The 22,648-nt window shown below is 42.4% G+C and overlaps 2 protein-coding genes and 1 pseudogene across 2 annotated transcripts in view; 1 reads left to right on the forward strand and 2 right to left on the reverse strand.

The window, feature by feature from the left end:
* The window catches only part of LOC148362089 (G protein-coupled receptor 22-like), a 210,877-nt gene that overhangs the window by 36,580 nt on the left and 151,649 nt on the right, over window positions 1–22,648 (forward strand). The window lies entirely within an intron of this gene.
* Window positions 1–22,648, reverse strand: part of phrf1 (PHD and ring finger domains 1) — a 29,004-nt gene that overhangs the window by 4,637 nt on the left and 1,719 nt on the right. The window contains exons 2-17 of the mRNA XM_088339528.1: window positions 21,554–21,675; window positions 21,361–21,484; window positions 21,177–21,275; window positions 20,104–20,276; window positions 17,856–17,939; window positions 16,492–16,625; window positions 10,632–10,723; window positions 9,125–9,300; window positions 8,777–8,909; window positions 8,594–8,694; window positions 8,336–8,529; window positions 8,131–8,253; window positions 4,568–4,722; window positions 1,427–3,116; window positions 212–1,356; window positions 74–144 (exon numbers count right to left, since the gene is read on the reverse strand). Of these exons, the coding sequence (XP_088195654.1) occupies window positions 74–144; window positions 212–1,356; window positions 1,427–3,116; window positions 4,568–4,722; window positions 8,131–8,253; window positions 8,336–8,529; window positions 8,594–8,694; window positions 8,777–8,909; window positions 9,125–9,300; window positions 10,632–10,723; window positions 16,492–16,625; window positions 17,856–17,939; window positions 20,104–20,276; window positions 21,177–21,275; window positions 21,361–21,439 (4,449 nt within the window). The 5' untranslated portion in view covers window positions 21,440–21,484; window positions 21,554–21,675. The remainder of the gene's footprint in view (window positions 1–73; window positions 145–211; window positions 1,357–1,426; window positions 3,117–4,567; window positions 4,723–8,130; window positions 8,254–8,335; window positions 8,530–8,593; window positions 8,695–8,776; window positions 8,910–9,124; window positions 9,301–10,631; window positions 10,724–16,491; window positions 16,626–17,855; window positions 17,940–20,103; window positions 20,277–21,176; window positions 21,276–21,360; window positions 21,485–21,553; window positions 21,676–22,648) is intronic.
* LOC148362092 (U2 spliceosomal RNA) lies at window positions 22,213–22,392 on the reverse strand (annotated as a pseudogene).

The raw sequence follows: 22,648 nt of genomic DNA on the forward strand, positions 1-22,648 counted from the left end.
TATGCCGGATTTTATAAACACATTCGGAATACAAGTAAAAAAATACTGAGTTTAGTTTGTCATCGAGTCCTACCTGGCCAGTCCTAATGGATATGGGTTTATGAGCAGCCTCCTGCTTCAGCTTCTTTTTAACCAAAGCCAGCTCTGAAAGAAAATCACAGGGGCTGAAGATAAACAGAAGCAAATGGAGACATTCAAAATGAATACTTACTCCTGTCCTGCTTGTGAAGTTGGGCTCCCTCAGGCTCTTGTATATTCCACGTCACCCTCTTTCCTTGAACCCTGGCTTTGGATGCGGTCGGAATAGAAATATTTGGCTGCTCGGCTTCGGTCTTCACTTCCTTTTGGATGTCTCGTTTGACCTTGCCGGCGACCGCTTCCTGTTTGAGATGGCCGCCGCCGACTTCGGTCTGCTGTGGCTTCTCACAATCGGGGCTATCAAGCACCATATCCACGGAGGTGTCCTCGTGAGATTCTGGGGACTGCTTCATGGGAAACCCAGGTACGTCAGTCTTATCCATTGGGGCCTTGACATCAGGCTCAAGGTCCTTTTGTGATCGATTGTGATCACCTGAGGTCACAGGTGAGGTGAGCAGGAAATTTGAGAAAACAAACTCTGCGTTACTTTGAGCAATTTCGGGTATTTCTTCCATTTTAATAGATTCACACACTTCCATCTTGGTGGGCTCTTTTGTAACTCCTTGGTTGGTTTTAAGGGTTTCTTCATTTTCCATCTCAGGGTGTGGGGGTGTAGGAGAACGTTCAAACATGTCTATAGAATGTCGATCGTCTTTCTTTTCCTTTTTAATGATTTTGACTTTCCTCATTCCTGGAGATGTAACTGCATTTTCACTGTCACCTTCCTTTTTAATTTTAGCAACAAAGTTAGAATCTTTCTGGACTTGAAAATTGTGCTCCTCCTTGACAGAATTTTCTGATCCCGTTTTTTCTTTTTCAGAGTCTTTGTTATATTTTGTGGATGAAAAAGAGGTCTGCGAAGTTTTCTGTAAACTTTTCGATGGCCCGTCTAATTTCCTTCTCTCTCTGGAGCTTGATCTGGAGCGAGGTCGACATTTGTCTTTCGGTCGAGCCTTTATGTCTTCGTGTCGGCCATATGGGCGCTCTTTCCTTCTTTCTTTGGATCTGGACCTGTAAGGCAACTTGGATGGGGATTTAGAGTGAGAGCGTCTAAGTCTCTGGTTCTTCGATCGACCTCTAGACCTGGATCTGGACCTGGAACGCCTGGCTGCTCTGTTTCTCTCACGGCCATGATTTCTGCTGTTCGTTTTTTCGTGGCTGCTTTCGTCAGGTTTTCTTCTCTTGGAATCCTCTCTGCTGTTTGATCTGGAGCTAGAACTTTGCAATAGAAATCACAAATGAACACAAGACATGCACAATTCAGAAACATATTCTAATGTGACATTACCTTGATCTGCGTCGCCTATGTTTATGTTTTCTCCTAGGGGAACTGGAGAAAAAACTTTCTGAAGAGAAACGTCCTTTTCTCTCTTGCGACCTCGATCGCCTGTCTCCATCATTGTTTGTTTCCTTCTTCTCTTTGCCCTCGTTGGAGAGAGGATTGTCCTTAGATGTGGCTCTATTTGAAGGCGAGTCCTCTGCAGATGTATCCGCTGTAGTGGAAGTTTCCTTTCCATGGCTCAAATCAGTTGGAGGAGGAGTGGGTTCAGATTTGATTTCTTCTTTTACTTTCACCTTCAAAAGGAAAGATTCAAATTTCGGAAAATCTGTCTTACTGTCATCAGTAGCACTGCGGCCACGTTGCTCCCTCGTCTTGAAATCGTCATGGTTTCGCTGTACAGGTAATAAATTTACTGACGTGTCCAAACCAGGAGAACTTTTTCCACCGAGGCCGGACAATTTGTCCCCTGATAAATTAGCAGTTGCAGTATCACTTGTAACCTTCATGCCACAACGTTTCTCAACTTTGACTGGTCCTTGAGCACATTTTTGATCTGAAAATGAAGTCTGTAAATGAGCATTCTTCGGTTCTTCTTGTGCGACATCATAATCTTGAGTTTCAGTTTTAACTTGAACGAGTTTTTGCCTATTTAGAGCGACATTGTTAGGAAGTTCTGAACATGGAACTGTGGCTAATTGTTGATTCTTGCTCTGAAAGCTCTCATCTTCGACGTCAGAACTGCTGGAGTCTGACATGGTTGGCTTAGAGGGGTCGTACATACTGGCATCATCTTTGTCATCACACGCAGAGACATGGGATGCAGCCTGGTTCTGTACACCGGTGTGTTCTTGGCTCTTCTTCGTCTCATCCAGCTTTTTTTCCCATTCACCGTGCGGGCTGAGGAGGAATCGTCGTGAATGCAACGAGGTCCGGCTGGCGTTAATGCGGAAGCTTACAGATGACGAAGAGGAAGACGCTGAGGAATTACGCATTGGCGCAGGAGGAAAAATAGCGGAGGAGGAAACAGAAAAGGAGTTCGAAAAGCCTTGCGAGGAGCCGGCTCTTTGATCTTTAGGTTGACGGTCAGTGTTGCTTTGTGGGGCAACATGTTGCCGCCTATTGTTGTCACCAGCAAAGTTGACCAAGGCCGTCTCAGGCAAGCCAGAATTATCATTACTCATCGAAGAACTACTATTGCTTTTATTTATGCCATTCGTACCGCTATTTGCGGAATCTCGTTTTATTTTTGGTATCCTTGGAAGGTTGTCCACGTCGACCCACATGGGCTTCGTGGGGGCTTTGATAGCTTGTCCTTTTACTAATAGTGCTGCTTTGTTTGAGTTGGAGTCCCTACCCGAGGAAGGGACGCTACCCATGGAGGCTCTGCGGGCGCTCTGGACACCAAATGATGCCGATAATTGGTTTTTAATAGGCGTCGGGACAACTAAACGACTTCTAGGTGACAAATCAGGAGAATGAGAAGGTCGGACCAGATTTCTGTCTGAAGGTGTTCGAGAGGTGTGGTTGGAGAAGGGTCTTTTCAGATTCCTGCGGCAGGGTCCTGATAGAAAGCTCACATCATGATTGGATGAAGAATGTTCTTCCAAACATGCTGAAACCATGGGCTGGCCAAGAGCACTTGATTCCTCTGAGCTACTTCCCATACTTATTTCTGTCTGCCTTGTAGACAAAGGTGCTGATGGGGAAAAAAAAGCACAATAACAGCATAAAAAGCAAGAAATCTAGCAAATAATGATTGATAAAACATTTTTGTTTGAAATCACCCAGAGTAACGGCTTCTATCAGTATACTGTAAAAAAAATGTACATTTGCTGTTGTGCATGTGCTTCAACAGCCTTTAGCATGGGTCTGGAACGTACGGCTCATGAGTACATCTTGCTCGGAGATCAAATTCACTATATTAACACATTTAGGCCACTAGCGGTAGGAGCGCTGTAGCCTTTACTTACCATAACGCTGGTGAGAAAAAACGTTTTTAGCCTGTATTCTTACCCAATGGGATTCCATCAGAATACCCACACAAGTGTGACCTCTGCCTTCTACCATTTCCAAGAGAAGTGAAGAGTAAACAACAATGTGGAATTTAAAAACAAATGTTTGTAAATTTCAAACATGTTGAAGATTCACATCTATAAAGCAGAATGGAGGACGAATAATGACCACTCGATTTCATAGGTTAGACCTGTGACCACATAGCTGAAGGTAAATACTTCCGTATCCTTCCTGTTTTCAGTACATACGGACATTTTCATGTGAAAACTCTGTTCACCACCTTTTTATTAAGCCATTATTCACAACAACAAAAATTAAGCTCAAAATGAACCCCAGTGTTTGGCCTAAATGCTGAGGGAGATACATTTTAAGTGGGATATTTGTCGGTATGGGGCACTGGCATGATTTTATATAATTTATGAAATCCTCAAAAGTCACAGAATAAAATAAAATGCAATGATGGATTAGCTTTTGTCTGAAGGTCAGGTTTGGCGACTTTGTTAATTTTTGTCTTAAAATGTGGCTCTCATTAAAAAAAACAAATCTGAATATTTTGCTTTGATGGCTTTTTGAATCAAAAAGGTTCCAGACCCCTGCCATATATTATCAAGGCCTTGTCAGACAATTAAAAGGGAACTTATTTTAGTGCAAAAACAAACAAAAAAATTTTTAGTGAAATAAAATGATCTGCATTTCTATAGCGCTTTTCAAGTTAATGACTTCCCAATGTGCTTCACATTTCCCAATAGCGGCCTTGTATTGCAGCCATGCAAGACGCTAACCTGCTTATTTGGGGGTATTAGGGGTTCAGTGTCTTACCCAAGGACACTTCCACATGTATCACGGACGAGCCGGGATTCGAACTGGGATCCCTTGATCCCAAGACGAGCGCTCTACCTCTTGAGCTACATTCTAATTTAATTTAAATCAGTGTGTTCATGCATAAACACATTTGCAAGCGTGCATCCAAAAAATGTATTTAAAAAAATGGTCAAGTGGTCATCGTCAATTTTTTGGTGTTTTTTTACTACTTTCTCCTTCTTTCTTTTCTTTGTGTATTGTGTCGGTCACCCCTCTCGATGAATATGACGTAGGTATGTAGGTAGCTAGGTAGACAGACGGATAGATAGATACCTGAATGAGTGGCTTTAAGAGAACCGTCACGACGAATGACGACACCAGAGCTGTCCATCAAAAGCAGGCTTTGTCCAAACAGTATGTTACCCAGCAAGTCAGGCACTGGCGCTGCCTCCTCGACAACTTCAACTTGGGGAACATCTACACCCCTCCTGGTATCACAAAAAAATGTATAAAGTTGTACATGTGTTGCGATAAACAAATATATGTAGAGATTAAAAAATATATGCAATAAATTCCAGACTAGGCAGCACGGCAGCGCAGTGGTTAGGACATGTGCGGCAAAGTTCTAAGGTCTTGGGAACCTCCTGCGTGGGTTCGAATCCAGCTCCAGACTTCCTGTGCGGAGTTTGTATGTTCTCCCCGTGCTCGCGTGGGTTTCCTCCGGGCACTCCAGTTTCCTCCCACATTCCAAAAAACATGCATTTGAGGTGAATTGGCCGGTCCAAATTGTCCCTAGGTGTGAATGAGCGAGTGAGTTGTCTGTCCCCGTGTGCCCTGCGATTGGCTGGCAACCAGTTCAGGGTGTCCCCTGCCCACTGCCCGATGATTGCTGGGATGGGCTCCAGCACCCCTGCGACCCTACTGAGGATAAGCGGTGCAGCTGATGAGATGAGATGAGAAATTCCAGACTACACCTATTAGAAACATTCAATTCAATTCAAAGAAAGCATCACAAGGGCCCAAGGTGGGTGATGACCAATGTTCCCTGTAATTTTCCTTACGAGTCTGAGCGTTCACACAAAGTCGGTGAGCAACGCTTGAAACAACAGTGAGCAACGGCAGTCCCAAGTGTGGCAACTAAGTCATTATCAAACATGTCCAAAACTTGACATCAAGTTACATTTTGTTGAGTTTCCAGCAATGCAAAATTATTTTTCACTTTTGAATGAGTTGACTAATGTTCGATGGCCTACAAACATTTGTTTTTACAATTCTTTCACAAGATTTCCATTTCTTTTTTTTCCTGGTATCTTTTTATCTATTTTTGGGGGGCTTATTTAGTCGGTTGCACGATACAGAACTATATTTAATTACACTTTTTTTAGTGGAAGTACAATGTTGGCAACAAGATTCACTTGATATCATTGGAAATTATTTAAATGCAACACAAACTTTTTTCTCTTTTTCCCTGTTTTTTTTCCCCTTTTTTAAAAAATTCTTTTTAAAAAAAATCTCATTGTGTTAATTTTTTTCCTAGCTGTTACTTTTTTCTTGCTTTTTGGTTCTCTATTGCCTTTTTCCCTTTATTTGCTTCTTTCCTTTCTTTTGGCTTTTTTTCTGCATTTTTCCTGCTCTTTTTTATTCTTTTTCGATCCTTTTGTTTCATTTTTTTCTCAGCTTTTCACTACTTTTTAATTTTGGTATTTTTTTTCTTTTTTGTCCCATTTCATTTTGTGCACCATTTTACATCATATTTGGTCGAGTAGAGATTAAAGAAGCAAAAACAACCTGAAGAGCCGTTTGGGACCCAAAAGAGCCGATTCTTTTTAGTGAGCCGAGCCGAAGAAGCCGGTTCTCGAAAAACTCTACTAACTTTACTCAACTTTGTTCTACTTCGACCTTGACTTCCAAATACCGCATTTAGAACAAAACCTCTGGGGAACCCTTGTATTTTTACCTTTATGCACTGTAACTTTGACTTTATTCGCTTCTTAATTTTCGAGCCCTCCTTTTGTGAGCTGGCTGGATTTTCTTGTGCACGGAAAAGCTCTGGGCAGTGCGCAATTGCGCACACGCGCAGCTTAGAGGGAACATTGGTGATGACGCAATGTGATTTCCACCCAGTGCACTGAATCTGACAGTGAAGACATTTAATGAAGCGCAGAGAAACGGTAGGAGTAACATCATTATACATCCAGACGACAGTTACTAACTAAGGAGCATACACGATAATTAACAGGCTGACAGTTATCGGACAGATAAAAGCCTAATATGACCTTTGTTTGCGGCCTGATAGTTAAAATATACCCGTTAATTAGTAATGTGCCGCCACAATAAAATATTAAATCAGCCGACACTATGTGTTAAAATGATTTCAAGCGTATGATTTTTTTATGTAATAGTAGCGATACTTGGTCTTCTCGCTCACTTTTATGTGCGCAAGGGATGGGAGACCTTAAAATAAGCCGCATTGCTCAGCATGTGTGCAGGCTGTTGAGATTGTACAGGCGTCTAAATTTTAGTCATTACAGTACGTTACATTTTGTTTTGAGAATGTTTTTTTTGCAATGATGTGTTAATGGCAATCCAATTACCGTATTTTCCGCACTATAGGGCGCACCGGGTTATAGGGCGCACCCCCAAAAAATAGTTTTTGGTCCTATATCTTCCATACATAAGGCGCACCGGATTATAAGGCGCTACAATGGGAACGTCGACCAAACAGTCAGATAGTTGAGTCCAACTTCTTACCCCCTTAACATTCCCAAAGCTTTCAAAGAAGCAAATACGTGTCGTAGACACGTGCGGATGCGGTGTCTGTACGATGTCACTCAAATGCATCGTTCCAAATATCATTCGGAAGGTTAAAATCTTGGGATTCAAGAAATGCCAACCATTCCTTAGTTTCTATTTTCTTTTTTGCTCGCAACTTTACTGTGCATATGACAATAAACACTTGGAATTGAGTTTAATTTAAAAAAAGACCCATCACAGAAACATCATGATCACTCTGAAACAAGATACTGAGAAAATATATAGCCGGAGTAGCTCACCGAAGTCGTTGCGTTCAATAATAATGTGCAACCATGGTCCTCTTACATCCGTGAGTGTAGTAAATCCAGGAGAGTAAAATATTTACAAATACAGAATGGTAAAACATGTTTGCTCTATGCCGTAGACAAACTATTCACATTCATCTTTTTCGGCCAATTGCAGGCTTTGTTTTGCCCCTTTAGCCTATACGAGCCTGTAAATGATAAAAAGGATCCGCCCCCTTTACCTACGAATGACTTTAGCCAATAGTGATCGATTCAAATGATGATTGACACATTGGCTGGGAAATGAAACGCCGGCATATGTATCCCAGCATACACCGCGGACTACATCACCTACGAGGAAAAGTCTAGTCGGCGGCTGCTTGCCTTTGTTGCGAGACCTTGCGACTTAATATTGATCCATATATAAGGCGCACTGTATTATAAGGCGCATGGTCAGTTTTTGAAAAAAATAAAGGTTTTTAGGTGCGCCTTATAGTGCGGAAAATACGGTATATTAACTGCTGCGTTAGTTGATAGATAGATTAGATAGATTGACAGCTGCAGACACAGTCTGCAAAGGAGTGTCTTGATCACAGCGCATTGTGTTTCTTTTCAGATTTTTTTGAAAATGTAAAACATTGACATAAATGAATTAATTTTTATGGCTGTTTCAGAGCCTGCGGTTTGAAATCCGGTGTGGCTTGTACAAGAAAAAGGTTAAGTTTCTCCTTTAAATTTGCGCACAGTCTTTTTAATGAGGTTCACTCTGTAGTCCGGAACTTACGGTACATATTTTCAGAACGAATAAAAATCAATGTGAAGATTAAAAGATAAAAAAGAACCAGAATGCCTTTTCACCTTGACATGCCTGTGCTGACAGGTCGGGCAACAGGTTGGTGAGAGCGAAAAGCAGAATGAGAAATTCCTCGTCTCTTAGCCTCCAACAACGATGTAACAGTTTCTTGGTGCTCCTCCTCTTCACTGCCAAAAAATATACACAAAATGCCTCAACCGATATCTGAGTAATGTGGATTACAAGAGAACAACCAAACAGTGTCCGTACCGATCTAGGAAAGGATCCAAGTCGGAAGGATCGCCGTAGATTGAAAGCGATGCTGCGCCGATATCAGCTCGCATGCTGCTTAATGTGTGTTCAGAGGGGCGACACACTGTCGGGAGCGAACAGTTGTTTTTGTCCTTTGACATTCCAAGAGTATTGGCGATGCGACTCTGGGGAGTCACTACCTTTTTCGCCACCTAAAACAAAGCCAATCAATAAGTCATTTACATAAAGCTCGCGAAAGGCTCAAAAATGACCCACCAGTGTTCTTCGGGATTTCGTTTTTCGCCTTCTACGTTTCTTGGTCGGTCTGGTGGAACGACCTTTTTTACCTTTATTTTTTGTAGCCTTTCTGCGTGTTCCTGTTCAATAAAATGATTCAAATAAGAAATATTTTGGGTTGGTAAAATTGTACCCACTGTTAAATTTTGTGAACCTCTTTACCAGTTTTGCGCCGGCGGCTGTTTGGAAGACGGGGTGCGAGGTCCCTCACATATATCGCCGTGTTCAGCCCAGCAACCACTGCATTGATGGTTTCATCCAGCCAATTTGATTGGATTTGGTATGTTGGAGAAAGCTTGGAAGAAATGGTGGTACATGAGTCACCGCGGAGCTTAGTTGTATCAATCTATTGTGGTTAAAGGGTCATCATTTATGACATCACATGCATCCCCTTCCCTCAAATCATATCAAATGGTTTACATCTTCGATTGCGAAATAGTCAGAATAAAAAATGAATTCAAGAAAATCAAAGTTCGAAATAACCAAACAAAAAAAGGCACCACCCCAAACCTGTGACGTGCGGGCCCGCGTTATACGATGCCGATTGACGTTGGCCCGAACTCGCTCACTGTGCCGAGTGCGGGCGATGGCTCGAGTTGGACCTGTAGCTCGTGTCTGAGAACGGCTGGTGGTTGGTTGAGCAGTAGCATGGCGCCTTTGGGTTACACTCTGCTCCTCAATCCGCCCTTTAGGAAATAATTCAACACCTATAACATTTATCGGATTTTCTGGACTATAAGGCGCGCCTAAAATGCGGCCAATTTAAGCAATTTTTCTAACAGCCGCCAGCGGCGCTCGAGTACAAAAGGTAAGATTTATACCGGTGGAAAATACGCGCCGAGGAAGACTGCAACTTCTTAGCTTGTGCACAAATTAAATTAGCGTAGAAATATCCTCACCATGCAAATTGCAAAAAGAAAGGCACATGACGCAGCTTTCAAGCTAAATGCAATCGAGCAGTCCGATAAAGAAGGAAACAGAGCGACTGCACGTAAACTTTACTTTGCGAGCGTAATGCTAGCGTGTTTTTGAATAAGGGAGCGTGGGACGACGTCTATGTGACAAAGTCTCTTTCCCATACAGTGATAAGGAGAAAGATGAGGATGGTTTACCGTGGCTTTTACAAGTACGGTATGTTTTTTTAACAGAGCTGGTTACCGCGTCGCGAGCATGTTCCTAGTAGCGTTTTGCTACCCTTCACAGACACGGTTTGGGATGAAAGTTGTAATATTATTATTAAAGCTTTGAAAACTCTCTCGGTGTACAGTCTTTCTTTGTAAATATGTGTAACCATGTATAATATGTATTTGCAACTGTATATTTTTGTAATGTATTTCTTTTAGAAACTTATTCTGATATGTTTTGTACGAGCAAATGAGGAAAGAAGGGGCGGGGCAAACGCGGGCTGACGGGAAGTGGAGTAAAGGTGAGACGTGTTTGTGGACGCGGCACCTGGACTCTGCAGGTCTGCATTAAATTTTAACTCCCTGTATCATTTTCCATTCATTTTGCCGGCTGTGTTTTTTGGACTGAATCGGGTATAGGTTAATTTCGTGTTGTAATGCGTTTATTCCAAGTGGGCGCATGCGGCTAATATACAGGTGCGGCATGTATGTGCACAAAATCGGTTTTCCTCCCGAAATGTGGTGGGTGCGGCTTATAATCAGGTGCGCTCTATAGTCCGGAATTTACGGTGTATATAAAGCCAAATAATTATACACAAATACACAGTAGCTCCATTTCATGCACCGGAAAATCTGAGGCGCCTTGAAAAATATATGACATAAAAACTATTTTTGGGGGTGCACCTTATAATCCTGTGCACCTTTTAGTGCGAAAATATAATTGTTCGATAGCTTCAACACAAATAGTTGCGCGTGTGGAGTTCATGTCACCCCATCAAGTATCCAACAATGAAGTATTTTGTTATCCGCCTCAAACTGACACTTAAACACAAAAAACAAAAACAAATGATTGAAGTTTATACACCCCTCGAAGGTAAATTATATTATTTTACCTGAGTTGTTGTTATTAGCAATGCATTCAGGACAGAACCATTCCTCGACAGGAATCATGTCCAAAGGTGGTGTGAGACATTCCATGTGGTAGCTGTAAACAAAAGAAAAAATGTCCAATAACGCCATCACTTTTCTAGTGTTTTCCTCCAAATAAGTCGAACCAAAGACCTAAAGAGTATTATTTTCAGTTAACTCCAGGACTTTAAGGTCATTGTGTTCCCTCGTTATTTACTAATGCCTGGGAAATAAGAGATACAGAAAGACAGCAGGCTCAAGTAGTAATAGCTCCTTCTACTTTTTTCTTATTTCTGACAAAATGTCTGGATTTTAAATTGACAATTTTAATGTAGATTGTGAAAAATCAAAAACAGCAATAATCAACAATTTTGACAAATAATTAATTCCTGAATTACAGTGGAACCTCGGTTCTCGACCATAATCCGTTCCAGAACCCTGTTCGAAAACCAATTTGTTCGATCACCGAAAATTGTTTTTGCCATTAAAAGTCATGTAAAATCGTTTTAGTCCGTTCCAACACCCTGAATGTTTACCATGAACGTAAACATGAAGCTCACCCAGGCTAATCGTACGTTCGCGTTAGCGCAATCTTCCGTACGAAAGATTACGCTAACATGAACGTGTACAACTAAAAAAATCAGGTCGTTTACACGTCATTTAGCACCCGGGTCTCCACAAAAAGTGGTGAGCGGTTAAAGGATAAAGAAAAGAATTATGAATAGGATTTCTTACCTTTGTGGTGCTCAGCAGAAGCCATGCTGTATGTATAGCAAGATCGGAAACTCGCACACCTTCATATTTTGCTATTATTTCTTTCTTAAATGCAATAGTTGTGCCCACTACCCTTCTTTTTTCACCTGTAGCAACTTTGCTGCTTGCACCGACTTTCTTCGGAGGCATAATTAGGGGTTAAAACACTCCGTTCACCGATATCTAAAGCGAAAGCAAAAAGAAGTGCGCGCGCACGTCATAACAGTTCTTCACGAGGGGTGGGGGCAATCTACACGATCTACACTCGTACGCCGCTCAGCATCGCCCCTAGCGTACCGGCGTTCGAACTCCGATTTTCTTGAACGAAAAGCGAAGCAAGAATTTCTCGAAATTTTTGGTCGAGAACCGATTTGTTCGAACTGAGAGGCGTTCGAAAACCGAGGTTCCACTGTAAATACATATACAGTAAATTCCGGACTATAAGCCGCTACTTTTTTCCCAAATGTTCAGCCCTGCGGCTTATTCAGTGAAGCGGCTTATTTACGTAATTTTTCTAACGAACACCAGCGGCACTCGAGTACAAAAGGTAAAATTTAGACCGGTGGAATTGTGCGCCGAGGTAAACGGCATTCTCTTGGATTGTGATCGAATTGTTCGTATGACAGAGGATAGAAGTCCGTTTCAAATGTGAGGAAGACGCCCTTGAAGACGTCAATAATGATGTGAAAGACGAGGACGGCTTACCGTGAATTTCATAAATGCGGCACAGCTTTTCTTAACAGCCATGCTTTGAGCCCTGCGAGCGTATTAGGAGTAGCGTTTTGCTACCCTTCACAGGCACGGTTTGGGAGGAAAGTTATATTATTATTATTAAAGCTTTAAAAACTTTCTTGGTGTACCGTCTTTCTTTGTAAATATGTGTAACCCATGTATAATATGTATTTGCAACTGTATATTTTTGTCATGTATTAATTTGTATTTATTTTGGACACTTGTTCTGATAAGTCTTGCACTGACCACTTAAAAAGAAGGGGCGTAACAGACGCGGGGGATTATGGGAAGAAGAAACCAGTAATCAGGTTCAGATTCAGATTCAGATCTACTTTATTGTCATTCTAGTACACGTGTATACAGAACGAAATGTCGATGCATCTGACCCCCACAGTTTCCTTGAATGTACAGATATAAATAAAGTTGTATTGTAATTGGCTACGTATAGTATTTTACCATAGTGCCGATAGTGCAAGAAGAGTAGCTAACCAGATGTGCAAAATGGGCAGTCAGGTTAACAAGTCAGGTACACAGTAACATTAACACTGTAACAATAACGCTGTAATTACCATAGTGCAGAGAGCAATGTGCAATGAGTGGCAAGCTATAAAAAACTGCCAGTAGTGCAAAAAGTCAGATTAGCAGCCGTTTAGATTTAAGTTAACTATATGTTAGATTGACCATTTAACAGTCTAATGGCCAGGGGGACTAGACTATTGCGGAGCCTGGTGGTCCTGCACCGCACACTGCAGAACCTCTTCCCAGAGGCTAGCAGAGTGAACAGTCCATGATGGGGGTGAGAGGGGTCCCCGGTAATGTTCTTAGCATGGGATAGGCAGCGCTTCTGGCCAATGTCCTGAATGGAGGGAAGTGTAGTCCCAATTATTTTCTCTGCTGTCCTCGTTACCCTCCTCACACTACCCCAGTCGGTAGCGCTGCAGCCTCCACACCACACAGAGATACAGCTGGTCAGGATACTCTCTATGGTGCCCCTGTAGAATGTGATGAGGGAGGGTGGGGGCAGGTGGGCTCTCCTCATCCTCCGCAGGAAGTACAGGCGCTGCTGTGCCCTCTTAACCAGTGATGCAGTGTTCACGGACCAGGTGAGTTTGTTTGTAATGTGCACCCCTAGGAACTTGATACTGCTGACAACCTCCACAGCCTTGTTGTTGATGCAAAGTGGGGCATGGTTGGGCTGGTTTTTCCTAAAGTCGACAATGATCTCTTTAGTTTTGTCAACATTCAGGACCAGGCTGTTGTCCCTGCACCAGCCCACCAACTGCTCCACCTCCTCTCTGTAGGCTAGGTCGTTGTCATCCCTGATGAGGCCCACCACTGTTGTGTCGTCAGCATACTTCACGATGTGGTTTGTGGCGGACCTAGGGACGCAGTCGTGTGTCATCAAGGTGAACAGCAAGGGGCTTAGGACGCAGCCTTGGGGGGAGCCCGTGCTGAGGTAGATGACATCTGAACTGTTCTGACCTATCCGCACTGATTGGGGTCTGTCACAGAGGAAGTCCAGCAGCCAGTTCCGCAGGGGGGTGTTGAAACCCAGGAGTCTCATTTTGTCTACCAGATGTTGTGGGATGATGGTGTTGAATGCTGAACTGAAGTCCAGGAACAGCATCCGCACATGGGTGTTCTTCTCCTCTAGATGTGTCAGGCTCAGGTGAAGCGCAGAGGAGATGGCATCCCTGGTGGAGCGGTTTGTCCTGTAGGCAAACTGAAAGGGGTCGAATGAGGAGGGGAGACTGGAGGTGATGTGCTCTTTAACCAGTCTCTCAAAGCACTTCATTATGATAGGAGTCAGTGCAACGGGCCGGTAATCGTTGAATGATAAGATCTGGGGTTTCTTTGGCACTGGGATGATGTTGGCAAATTTGAAGCATGATGGTACTTTGGCTTGGTCTAGCGAGGTGTTGAAAATGTCTGTTAGTACACAAGCCAGCTGATCGGCGCACTCCCTAAGTACCCGCCCCGGAATGTTGTCCGGGCCTGGAGCCTTCCTTGTGTTGACCCTTCTCAGGGTCTTCCTCACGTCAGATGAGTCCAGGTGGAGTGCTCTTTCGTCCTGATTTGGAACCGCTTTCGCTGCAGTGGTGCCGTTTTGTGCCTCGAACCTTCCAAAGAATTTGTTGAGGTCATTCAGAAAGTCCATGCTAGTGTCCTGCACTGGGGCGGTGGTTGGCTTGTATTTGGTAATGGCCTGAATGCCTTTCCACATATCCCTGGTGTTGGTTTTGTTGAGGAAACGTTCCTGGATTTTTTGACTGTACGTTCGCTTTGCTAGTCTGATAGCACGGTTCAGGTTAGCCCTCGCTGATCTCAGCGCCTCCATGTCACCAGATTTAAAGACAAGGTTCCGTACTTTTAGTTGTTTGCGTATCTCAGCAGTCATCCAGGGCTTCTGATTGGCACGGGTGCATATAGTTTTGGTATTGCTGACGTCTTCTGCGCATTTACTGATATAGGCTGACACAGAAATGGCGTACTCATCTATATTTATTTTGTTGTTGTAAGTGGCAGCCGATTTAAACATGTCCCAATCAGTGCAATCAAAGCAGTCCTGTAGTGCCTCCATTGCCCCCTCAGACCACACCCTCACCTGCTTCACTGTAGGTTTTTCTCTGGTCAGCAGGGGCTTGTATGCTGGAATTAGCATAACAGAAAGGTGATCTGATGAGCCAAGGTGGGGGCGGGGGGCTGCTTTATATGCACCTTTGATGTTTGTGTAGGCCAGGTCTAATGTGTTCCTACCTCTTGTAGCAAAATTTACATGCTGATGGAAATGCGGGAGAACTGTTTTCATATTGGCCTGGTTAAAGTCCCCCGCCGCAATAAAAATGCACTCGGTGTAAGCATGCTGCAGTTCACTCACAGTTCGGTAGAGAACGTCCATTGCCTCCTTCGTATTAGCGCTGGGGGGCACGTACACGGCAGTAATGATGGTCGCGCTAAACTCCCTCGGTAGGTAGAACGGTCTGCAGATCACCGTCAAAAGTTCAATGTCTCGTGAGCAGTGATTCGAGATTATCTTCGCATTTCTACACCAGTTGTTGTTTGTATAAATGCATAGACCGCCACCCTTGCTTTTGCCGGTGAGCTTGCCGCTTCTATCGGCGCGGAAAGCAGTTAGCCCCACAATGCTAACAGCGTCATTCGGGATAGATGAGTTTAGCCATGTCTCCGTCAGAATTAAAGCACAACAGTTCGTCAACTCGCGGTTCGATGAGAATTCCAATTGTAAATGGTCCAGTTTGTTGTCCAGGGAGCGGACGTTGGATAGGAAAATGGATGGTAGAGGCGTTTTGAAGGGTTTAGCCTTCATCCGAGCCGTTAGCCCGGCCCGACAACCTCGTTTCCTTCCCCGGTCACAGCGCTTCCGCTTGCCACTTTTACTCGCTGCTTTGTAGGCCGCTGTGTTCTGTTGACGTAGCACTCCGAGGCTAAGTAAACACTCCAGAGTGATCGTCGAAATTTGCGCTGGATTTCTGGATGTTCGCATATCCAGCAAAAAACTGCGATCGTATATTAATCTACAGTTAGAGTTGTCTTTGTTCGCCCTCATAAACTGAGTCGAAGGTTGGGGTTTTTGACTAGAATGTGAGAAACTGTCGGGAGCAGATCCAGCCGCAGCCATTGGGGGCGCCGCCATTTTGGATTAAAGGTGAGTGTTTGTGGACAAAAGTGCATATATAATTTTCCCACGCTTATCTTTGGAAATATACACTTTTTTCCCTTGAATTACTTTCAACGGGCACCTGGACTTTGCAGGTCTGCATTAAATGATAACCACCGGTATCATTTTCCGTTCAATCAACTGACCATGAGATTCTAGGAATATCGGCATAAGTTGGAACAGGTCAGGACCTCGATTCAGCCTCTTCGCTAGAAACAAGCATTTCAACCAAGTGGCCAGAGGAATAATGTAAGATATTTGATAATTAGAAAGCAACAGAGAAACAACAAATCTATACAGGTTCTCCCCATTAACATTGTTCAGTTAATAAGGACTTCTTTCTCAATATGGATGTGTGCGGCTAATATACCGGTGCAGCTTGTGTATGTAATAAATCCATTTTCCTCCCGAAATGTGGGGGGTGCGGCTTATAATCAGGTGCGCCTTATAGTCCGGAATTTACGGTAGTTACATGAAAAACTTTGGACACCCGTGATTATCTTTAAGATTTGCTTAGTTACAGAGACTGTACAAGTTAAGGGTGATATCTTTTCATGATTGGCAAAAGAAATGATGGCTATCGCATTTATTTGATAGATCATTTCAATGTAATCGGTTGCCAATCAATCAGAACACCACTGCCAGAGTGCTACAAGACTATTGAATAAATAATGACTCACCCGGCATCACAACCGTCACAGAGCAAAAGACGTTCCTCTCGATCACTGCCCTGACACACTTCACAGTTGGTCAGGTCCAAGTCCAAATCGACAGTTGCATCCTCATTATCCTTCTTGGGCTTTTGTACTGTAATCTTCATGGGGCACATGTAGACATATAAATAATCAAAGCCCTTGGGCAAAAGGTAGCCACCTTTTGGAGTTTTTCCTTGCCCTCACGTAGGTTTTAGATCAGGCGATGGTGTAGTAATACAGACGCCTCCCGACATACGTACATTCAACTTACGGATTCCGGCAGATACGATCATTTTTTTCGGGATGTCAAAAAATATCCAGACATTGCTGTAAGTTAGATCTTGTATTGTGTTTTTCCGAGTAGAGGACAGTACTGTAGTGATACTTCCCACCGCCAGGCGCTGCGATAGGTCACCCAGCATCCACACCGAAGAAGAAATCTGGCTTCTACTTCCTGGTTCGTGTGTAATCATTACGTGTACTGTATTGCTAGCGCGCTAAGAACTTGACGTTTTTATTGTTTAATATCTCGTGCATCCATTCAATATGGTTGGTGTAAAGTGTAAGGAAGAAGCGGACCATTTCTTTTGAAATGTTAGTGGAATAAAAAAGCTTGATGCGTTTAAGAAAATGGTCAGTACGCTTTTTTGGACACTTTTTTACCACGGAGGAGGACCTCTTGAAGCACATCTCCCAAAAGTAAGTTTATCTTTATAGAGCATATTATTTTATGAAATGTGTATTTTTTTTAGTACAAAACAATACAGTTTACTTATACAACCCTTAAGGGTACTTCTCACTACTGAATTTTGTGCAGGCTTGGGGAGTAACGGAATACATGGAACGGCAAAAATGATGTTGGCAAGCTGTTTGGATTTATTTTCATTTTGTTACTGTGGCATGTTAGTTTTGCTGGAGATCAAAGCCAAGAGAGAAAGCTTACCATGTGTTGTGAGTCATCATTTTATTCATATTTAGTTTCTTTTGTCTTTTATTAGCATATTTGGTATTGGAGTCATCCAAAAGTAATTGAAAGTAATCAAGTTAAAGTAACCCTACCCAACTCTGAATATACCTACAATTTACATATGCGACTTTTAATCTTTAGTGTGCATTTATCAAGACATATGATTTTTAGATTTTGAGTGAATTGCGAATATATTTGTGGATCTTAACAATGTGTGTGTAAATTTTTGTAAGACAAATCTCTAATTTCATATTGCCCACCCCAATGTCTGGTGTACATGTATGTTAATTGGAAACATTGATACCGAAATATTTTTTTTTTGAGGTGGATTTCACAAAACAGCTTTCATGTAGTAAGAAACACAGTGAAGGAACACGCTTACCATTTTCAGCACTGTGCCGCCATAAGATTTCCTTAGGTATATGCTGTTGAATGTAATACGGTCCACAGGGCAAGAGTTTGCATTCTAAAAGGAAAGTGAAAAACATTAAAAATGAAATATAATTATTCTCCATCCAATATTTCTAGTGCAAGTCAATTTAATTCATTATTTTAATTCTTATTTTTTGTGCACCCAAATGCCGTCGGATCGTGAATTTTTTGCATTATAGCGACTTTTGGTGTACGAAAACATAAAAAAAAAGGCTGTCATCTCCTGTTGGAATAATGTACATAAGTTATTCAACTTTACTATAATTTATGTGTGTTATATGTTTGCTTGAAATATTGTGCTTACAAAATAGGATGTTCTCACAAGTTTTCCACTGCACCCTAGAGAGAACTAATTGTGTGAATCAGTAACAGATTTGACCCTTAGGCCAAGGTTCTATCCTAAAGATAGCTTGAAAAGAGTTAATCAGTCACAATACAAATAACAAATTGTTGTGCAAGAACTGGTTTCAACTGGACCTCACCCCTTTCCCCTTAGCAGTCGAAACCACCTTGTAACTAAGGCGATGCTTTCTAAATAAAAGGCAAGCAGAGGGAAGACTGCTTCAGAGTGAGAGGAGGATTGTATGAAGCACCCTTCCAGTCACTTTCCTTGCAAGAAAACCATACACAATTCTCTGTGTCTTTTTGTATGCAGGTTTTTGTTACAAGTGTTAGGTTGAACCTGACATCTCCCTTGTATGATTGTGTACATGGCACGGACGGAGTGTTTCAGTGACAGACGGCAAAAAAGTTACTGGGAAAAAATAGGATAGAGATGGTTACAATTATTTTGGTGGCAGAAATCTTAAATAAAATGCCATTAAGAACGGATAGGAAGGGTAATATTATATACAAGTTAAAAACCAAGCCTTAATTTTTATTGATATTCAAGCAATTATTGTGGCAGTGCGACCGGAAAATATTGAACAGGCCGATCGGAATCCCTAACCAAAGTGGTCCCGTTACTGACGTTCCTGCGGTTAGGACACGCACTGACAATAACAGCTGAATCATTGACACACACTGCTCACTCGATATAGAGTTTCTAGCAGTATTGTGTAGAGTCTACACTGTAGACCCTTCTATTTACCGAGAGAGCTAACTGTGGTCATTGTGCTTGCTGTTTACGTTCCACCGGATGCTAATGTTAGCATAGCGCTAAATCTCCTGCCCGCTGCTATCAATAAACAGCAGCTTGCACACCCCAACGGAGCTTTTATCGTCGCCAGCGATTTTAATCAGGCATGTTTATGGACTGTACTTCCCAAATCCATTCAATATGTGGACTGAGCAATTAGGGAAAAAAAACACTGGACCGTGTGTACAGTAAGATCAAACATCCAGTTGGATCCCCCCCATCTCTGTCTGTCCCTCACCCCCTCACACACACCCCCTCCGGAGGAAACAAAGCCTATACAACAAAAACATCTTCTTTGTTCCTTTATTTCTTTGTTTTCCTTATCCTCACTGTAAAATGTGGAACTGGAGTCGTCCAATTTTCGTTGTCACAATATATCTCATTTTGTAACAATGACAATAAAGGTATATTCTATTCTATTCCATTCTATTCTGACAAGGCCGGCCTGTAAACCTAGCCCAAAGATTCCCAGTGAAAATGCCCCTATTGTATTATGAGTACTGTTGCTTGAATAGGAATTTAAGGAGATGAATCTGCCCTGTACTCCTTAAAGGAGGATTACCTTATTTGTGGTCCCTTCTCAAGGTTGATAATTTTCCTTATGCTATTTTTTCTATGTTTATAACTATCATAACTTTGAGCCTGTGCAGCCCTTTGAACTGCTTGTGGTCAAGGGTTATGCAACAAAATGGTAATTTAAATGAAGGGTGTAGATCTTTTGACACTACTGCCTTTTGTTGTCAATTTGATTTCACAATGAAAGAGCCCGAGGCTTGCATGTCATGTCAGTCCGCAACTACACATTACCTTCAATAGACACAAAAGGGTGGTGAACATATGCAAGTCAACAGAAATGCAAGTATTGCGTTTGGTCCACAGCTCAAAATATTACAAATCAAATTAATATATACACACACACTCGCAAACTATGTTAGGTACCATACAGTGCACAGTAACTAAACATAAGTTGCAAGAAATTGTTAACGCTACGTGCAAAACCCACATTAGTCCCGCTTTGGAAATGAAGGAGATTAAGGATGACGGATTCAACATGTCTTACCTTGGACCAAGCAAGGATGCAGTCGAGGCAAAAGTAATGCTCACAGTTCTCTGGTGTTGCCACAGGCTGGCTGCTGAAGGAGTTCAGACAGATGGGACATTTCTCTGCATCCTCGTCCGAGCTCATCACCGAGACGGTTGCAGAGGCCTCGCCTACAACTCCGCCATCATCTTCTGTAATCGATACACAAAGCATTTTGATCGTTATTACAAAAAATGATAAGATTATCTCCTGTCAGTCTTATCAGTGTATACTCAAATGGGAAGCAAATTTAGAATAATCTATATCTCAAATCTGAAAATTTTAACACGCACTCCCAGTGGTTCAAACAGCAAGTTTGTGAATCCTAAAATTTGAAATTCTAAGTAGTGAATGATTTTTTAATTTTATTTATTGGACTATAAGGGATTTAATATAATACAAATTACATTTGTTGAATGCAGTGGGGATTTTTCACAGGAGGCTGAAGGTCGCGCCGTTCCAAGTGTAGAGTGTTTTGGCTGGGGAATTTTGATAGCGGGGCGCTGACGAGGGAATTAGGCCTTGTTTTGATAAAAGCTTGGCATTGCTATGAGCTGATAAGCTTTCTTGTAGTGAGTCCTTCAGACATGGCGGCGTCTTTTGGCGAGGAGGCGGCGGCGCGCCCATAGGAGGAGTAGTCAGCATGCCCCACGGGGGTTGGCCGACCCCCCGACGTGTCAAAAAGACGGAACGTGGCGAGAGACAAGACAGACAGACAGGAGCAGAGACGAAAAGATGGGGGGCTCGACAGGACTAATTAGACTAATTCGACAATAATTTGGCTAAATTCGATGGAATTCACTTCATAATAAATTAAGAAAATAAATCTGCCCTCGTATGAAAAAGCCTGTCTCTTGTCAATATGTTTTCCCTAATATCAAGAAAAGAAGCGTAGAAATAAAGTTTGTGTTTGTTTAATGGAGTCAGATAACTAATTCGAACAATTTTGCGAACGCTAAATTTGTAAATATAGGTTTTTTTCCCTAATAGTAGCAATACTATCAAATACTACAAAATACTTCAACCAACAGCATTATTGACGTTATTTTTACCATCTTCCTCCTCCTCCTCCTCCGAATCTTCATCTTCCTCTCCTCCTTCGCTGCTCTCTGATTCTCCATTTTCAGACCCATCAATCTCATCCTCAGAATCTATCCAAAACACACACACGGACACAAGTATAGTATGTTTTTTTTTTTTTTAATTTGCAGGTGAAGAAGACGGTTAACAAACTACCTGAAATGTCCCACGGCGCATTCTTTTTCTTCTGGATGGTGCGCCTTGTTGGCTCGTCGGCACTGTCATCATCGTCCATGACTGTTCATAAACACTTCACTCCCAATCGGATTTAAAAAGAAAGCTGCGTACACGATGCTGAACCGTCAATTTGAATTAAAACCTATTTTTTAAACGTGAAAGTGAGACTCACCTGTGGAAAAGAGGATGAACTGATTTTCGTCAGTTAGCGTAGTTTACATCCACACAGCCGTTGTTATGCCGAGAAATGCACCCCTGCCGAAATTTGCATCCCGTGACGTTGGATCCTTTGTACTAGAAAAAAATGACACCGTTGCAGTGACAATGTTAGGCAAAGTGCGATCTGTTTATTCAAGTCAAATACAAAATACAATTATTGACGTGTTACGTCTCGTTTGGCGATGAGAAGAAATCAAACGCGTTAAGTCTCCCGTTTATCTGTGGATTTGACAGTTCATTTCAGCATAAGGCCTGGAATACCAGAAAGAGAGTCAGAGGACTCCAGTTTTCTCCAGAGGGTCTCCAAATGAGATACCAGAGTCAGACACAGGTAACGCTCTCAATGACCCCCAGAGAATGGACTCGGACCCCCCAGTTTTGATTAAGTAATTTGTATACTTCAACAACACCTATGAACTTTACCGTCTCTACTATCAATGAATGCTGCACCCCCTGTTTGGAAGGGGGGGGATTTTGTAAGGTTTATTGTTCTATATTCTTCATCAATTATCGGTCAAATCATAATACGCTACAAAGCCAAGGGGCCGAGACACTTGCTCTCAGCCAAGAGGCTGAGTCAAGGTCCTAGCCGCAGAGCCCAGCAGCGATCAGTGCGGATGCACCATTCCCGGAGGTACTGCAATACCGGGCCGATGCGTGGAGTGGACAGAGCAAGCTCTTATGCCATCTCCTGATAGCAAAAATCAAACTTACAGCATTGCTGTATTTTGGGGTGGATCTGAATTTCATAATTGCTGCACAGCTTTTGTTTTATGAACAGTGGGAAGAGATTTGGCCCTTCATTGTGGAGTTTGAACAAATGTATTGACACTAATAACAGAAAACAAACAGTGTGAGGTTTGAACAACCTCTCTTGACAATCTCAACAGCAATCAAGCACATTCACAATAGGTGAGGACCGTGACGATGGGGTGGCCATTTTAATAAACAACCCTCGACTCATCATAAAGGGGAGCACTGTGATGAAAGAAGGACAAACAAGAACTAAAAGCTTTGGCGGAAATAAAGAGCAAAGGCAGAATGTCAC

This window comes from Urocampus carinirostris, chromosome 7, assembly GCF_059441175.1.
Source record: "Urocampus carinirostris isolate Australia breed hairy pipefish chromosome 7, RoL_Ucar_1.0, whole genome shotgun sequence".
Classification (NCBI taxonomy): Eukaryota; Metazoa; Chordata; class Actinopteri; order Syngnathiformes; family Syngnathidae; genus Urocampus; species Urocampus carinirostris.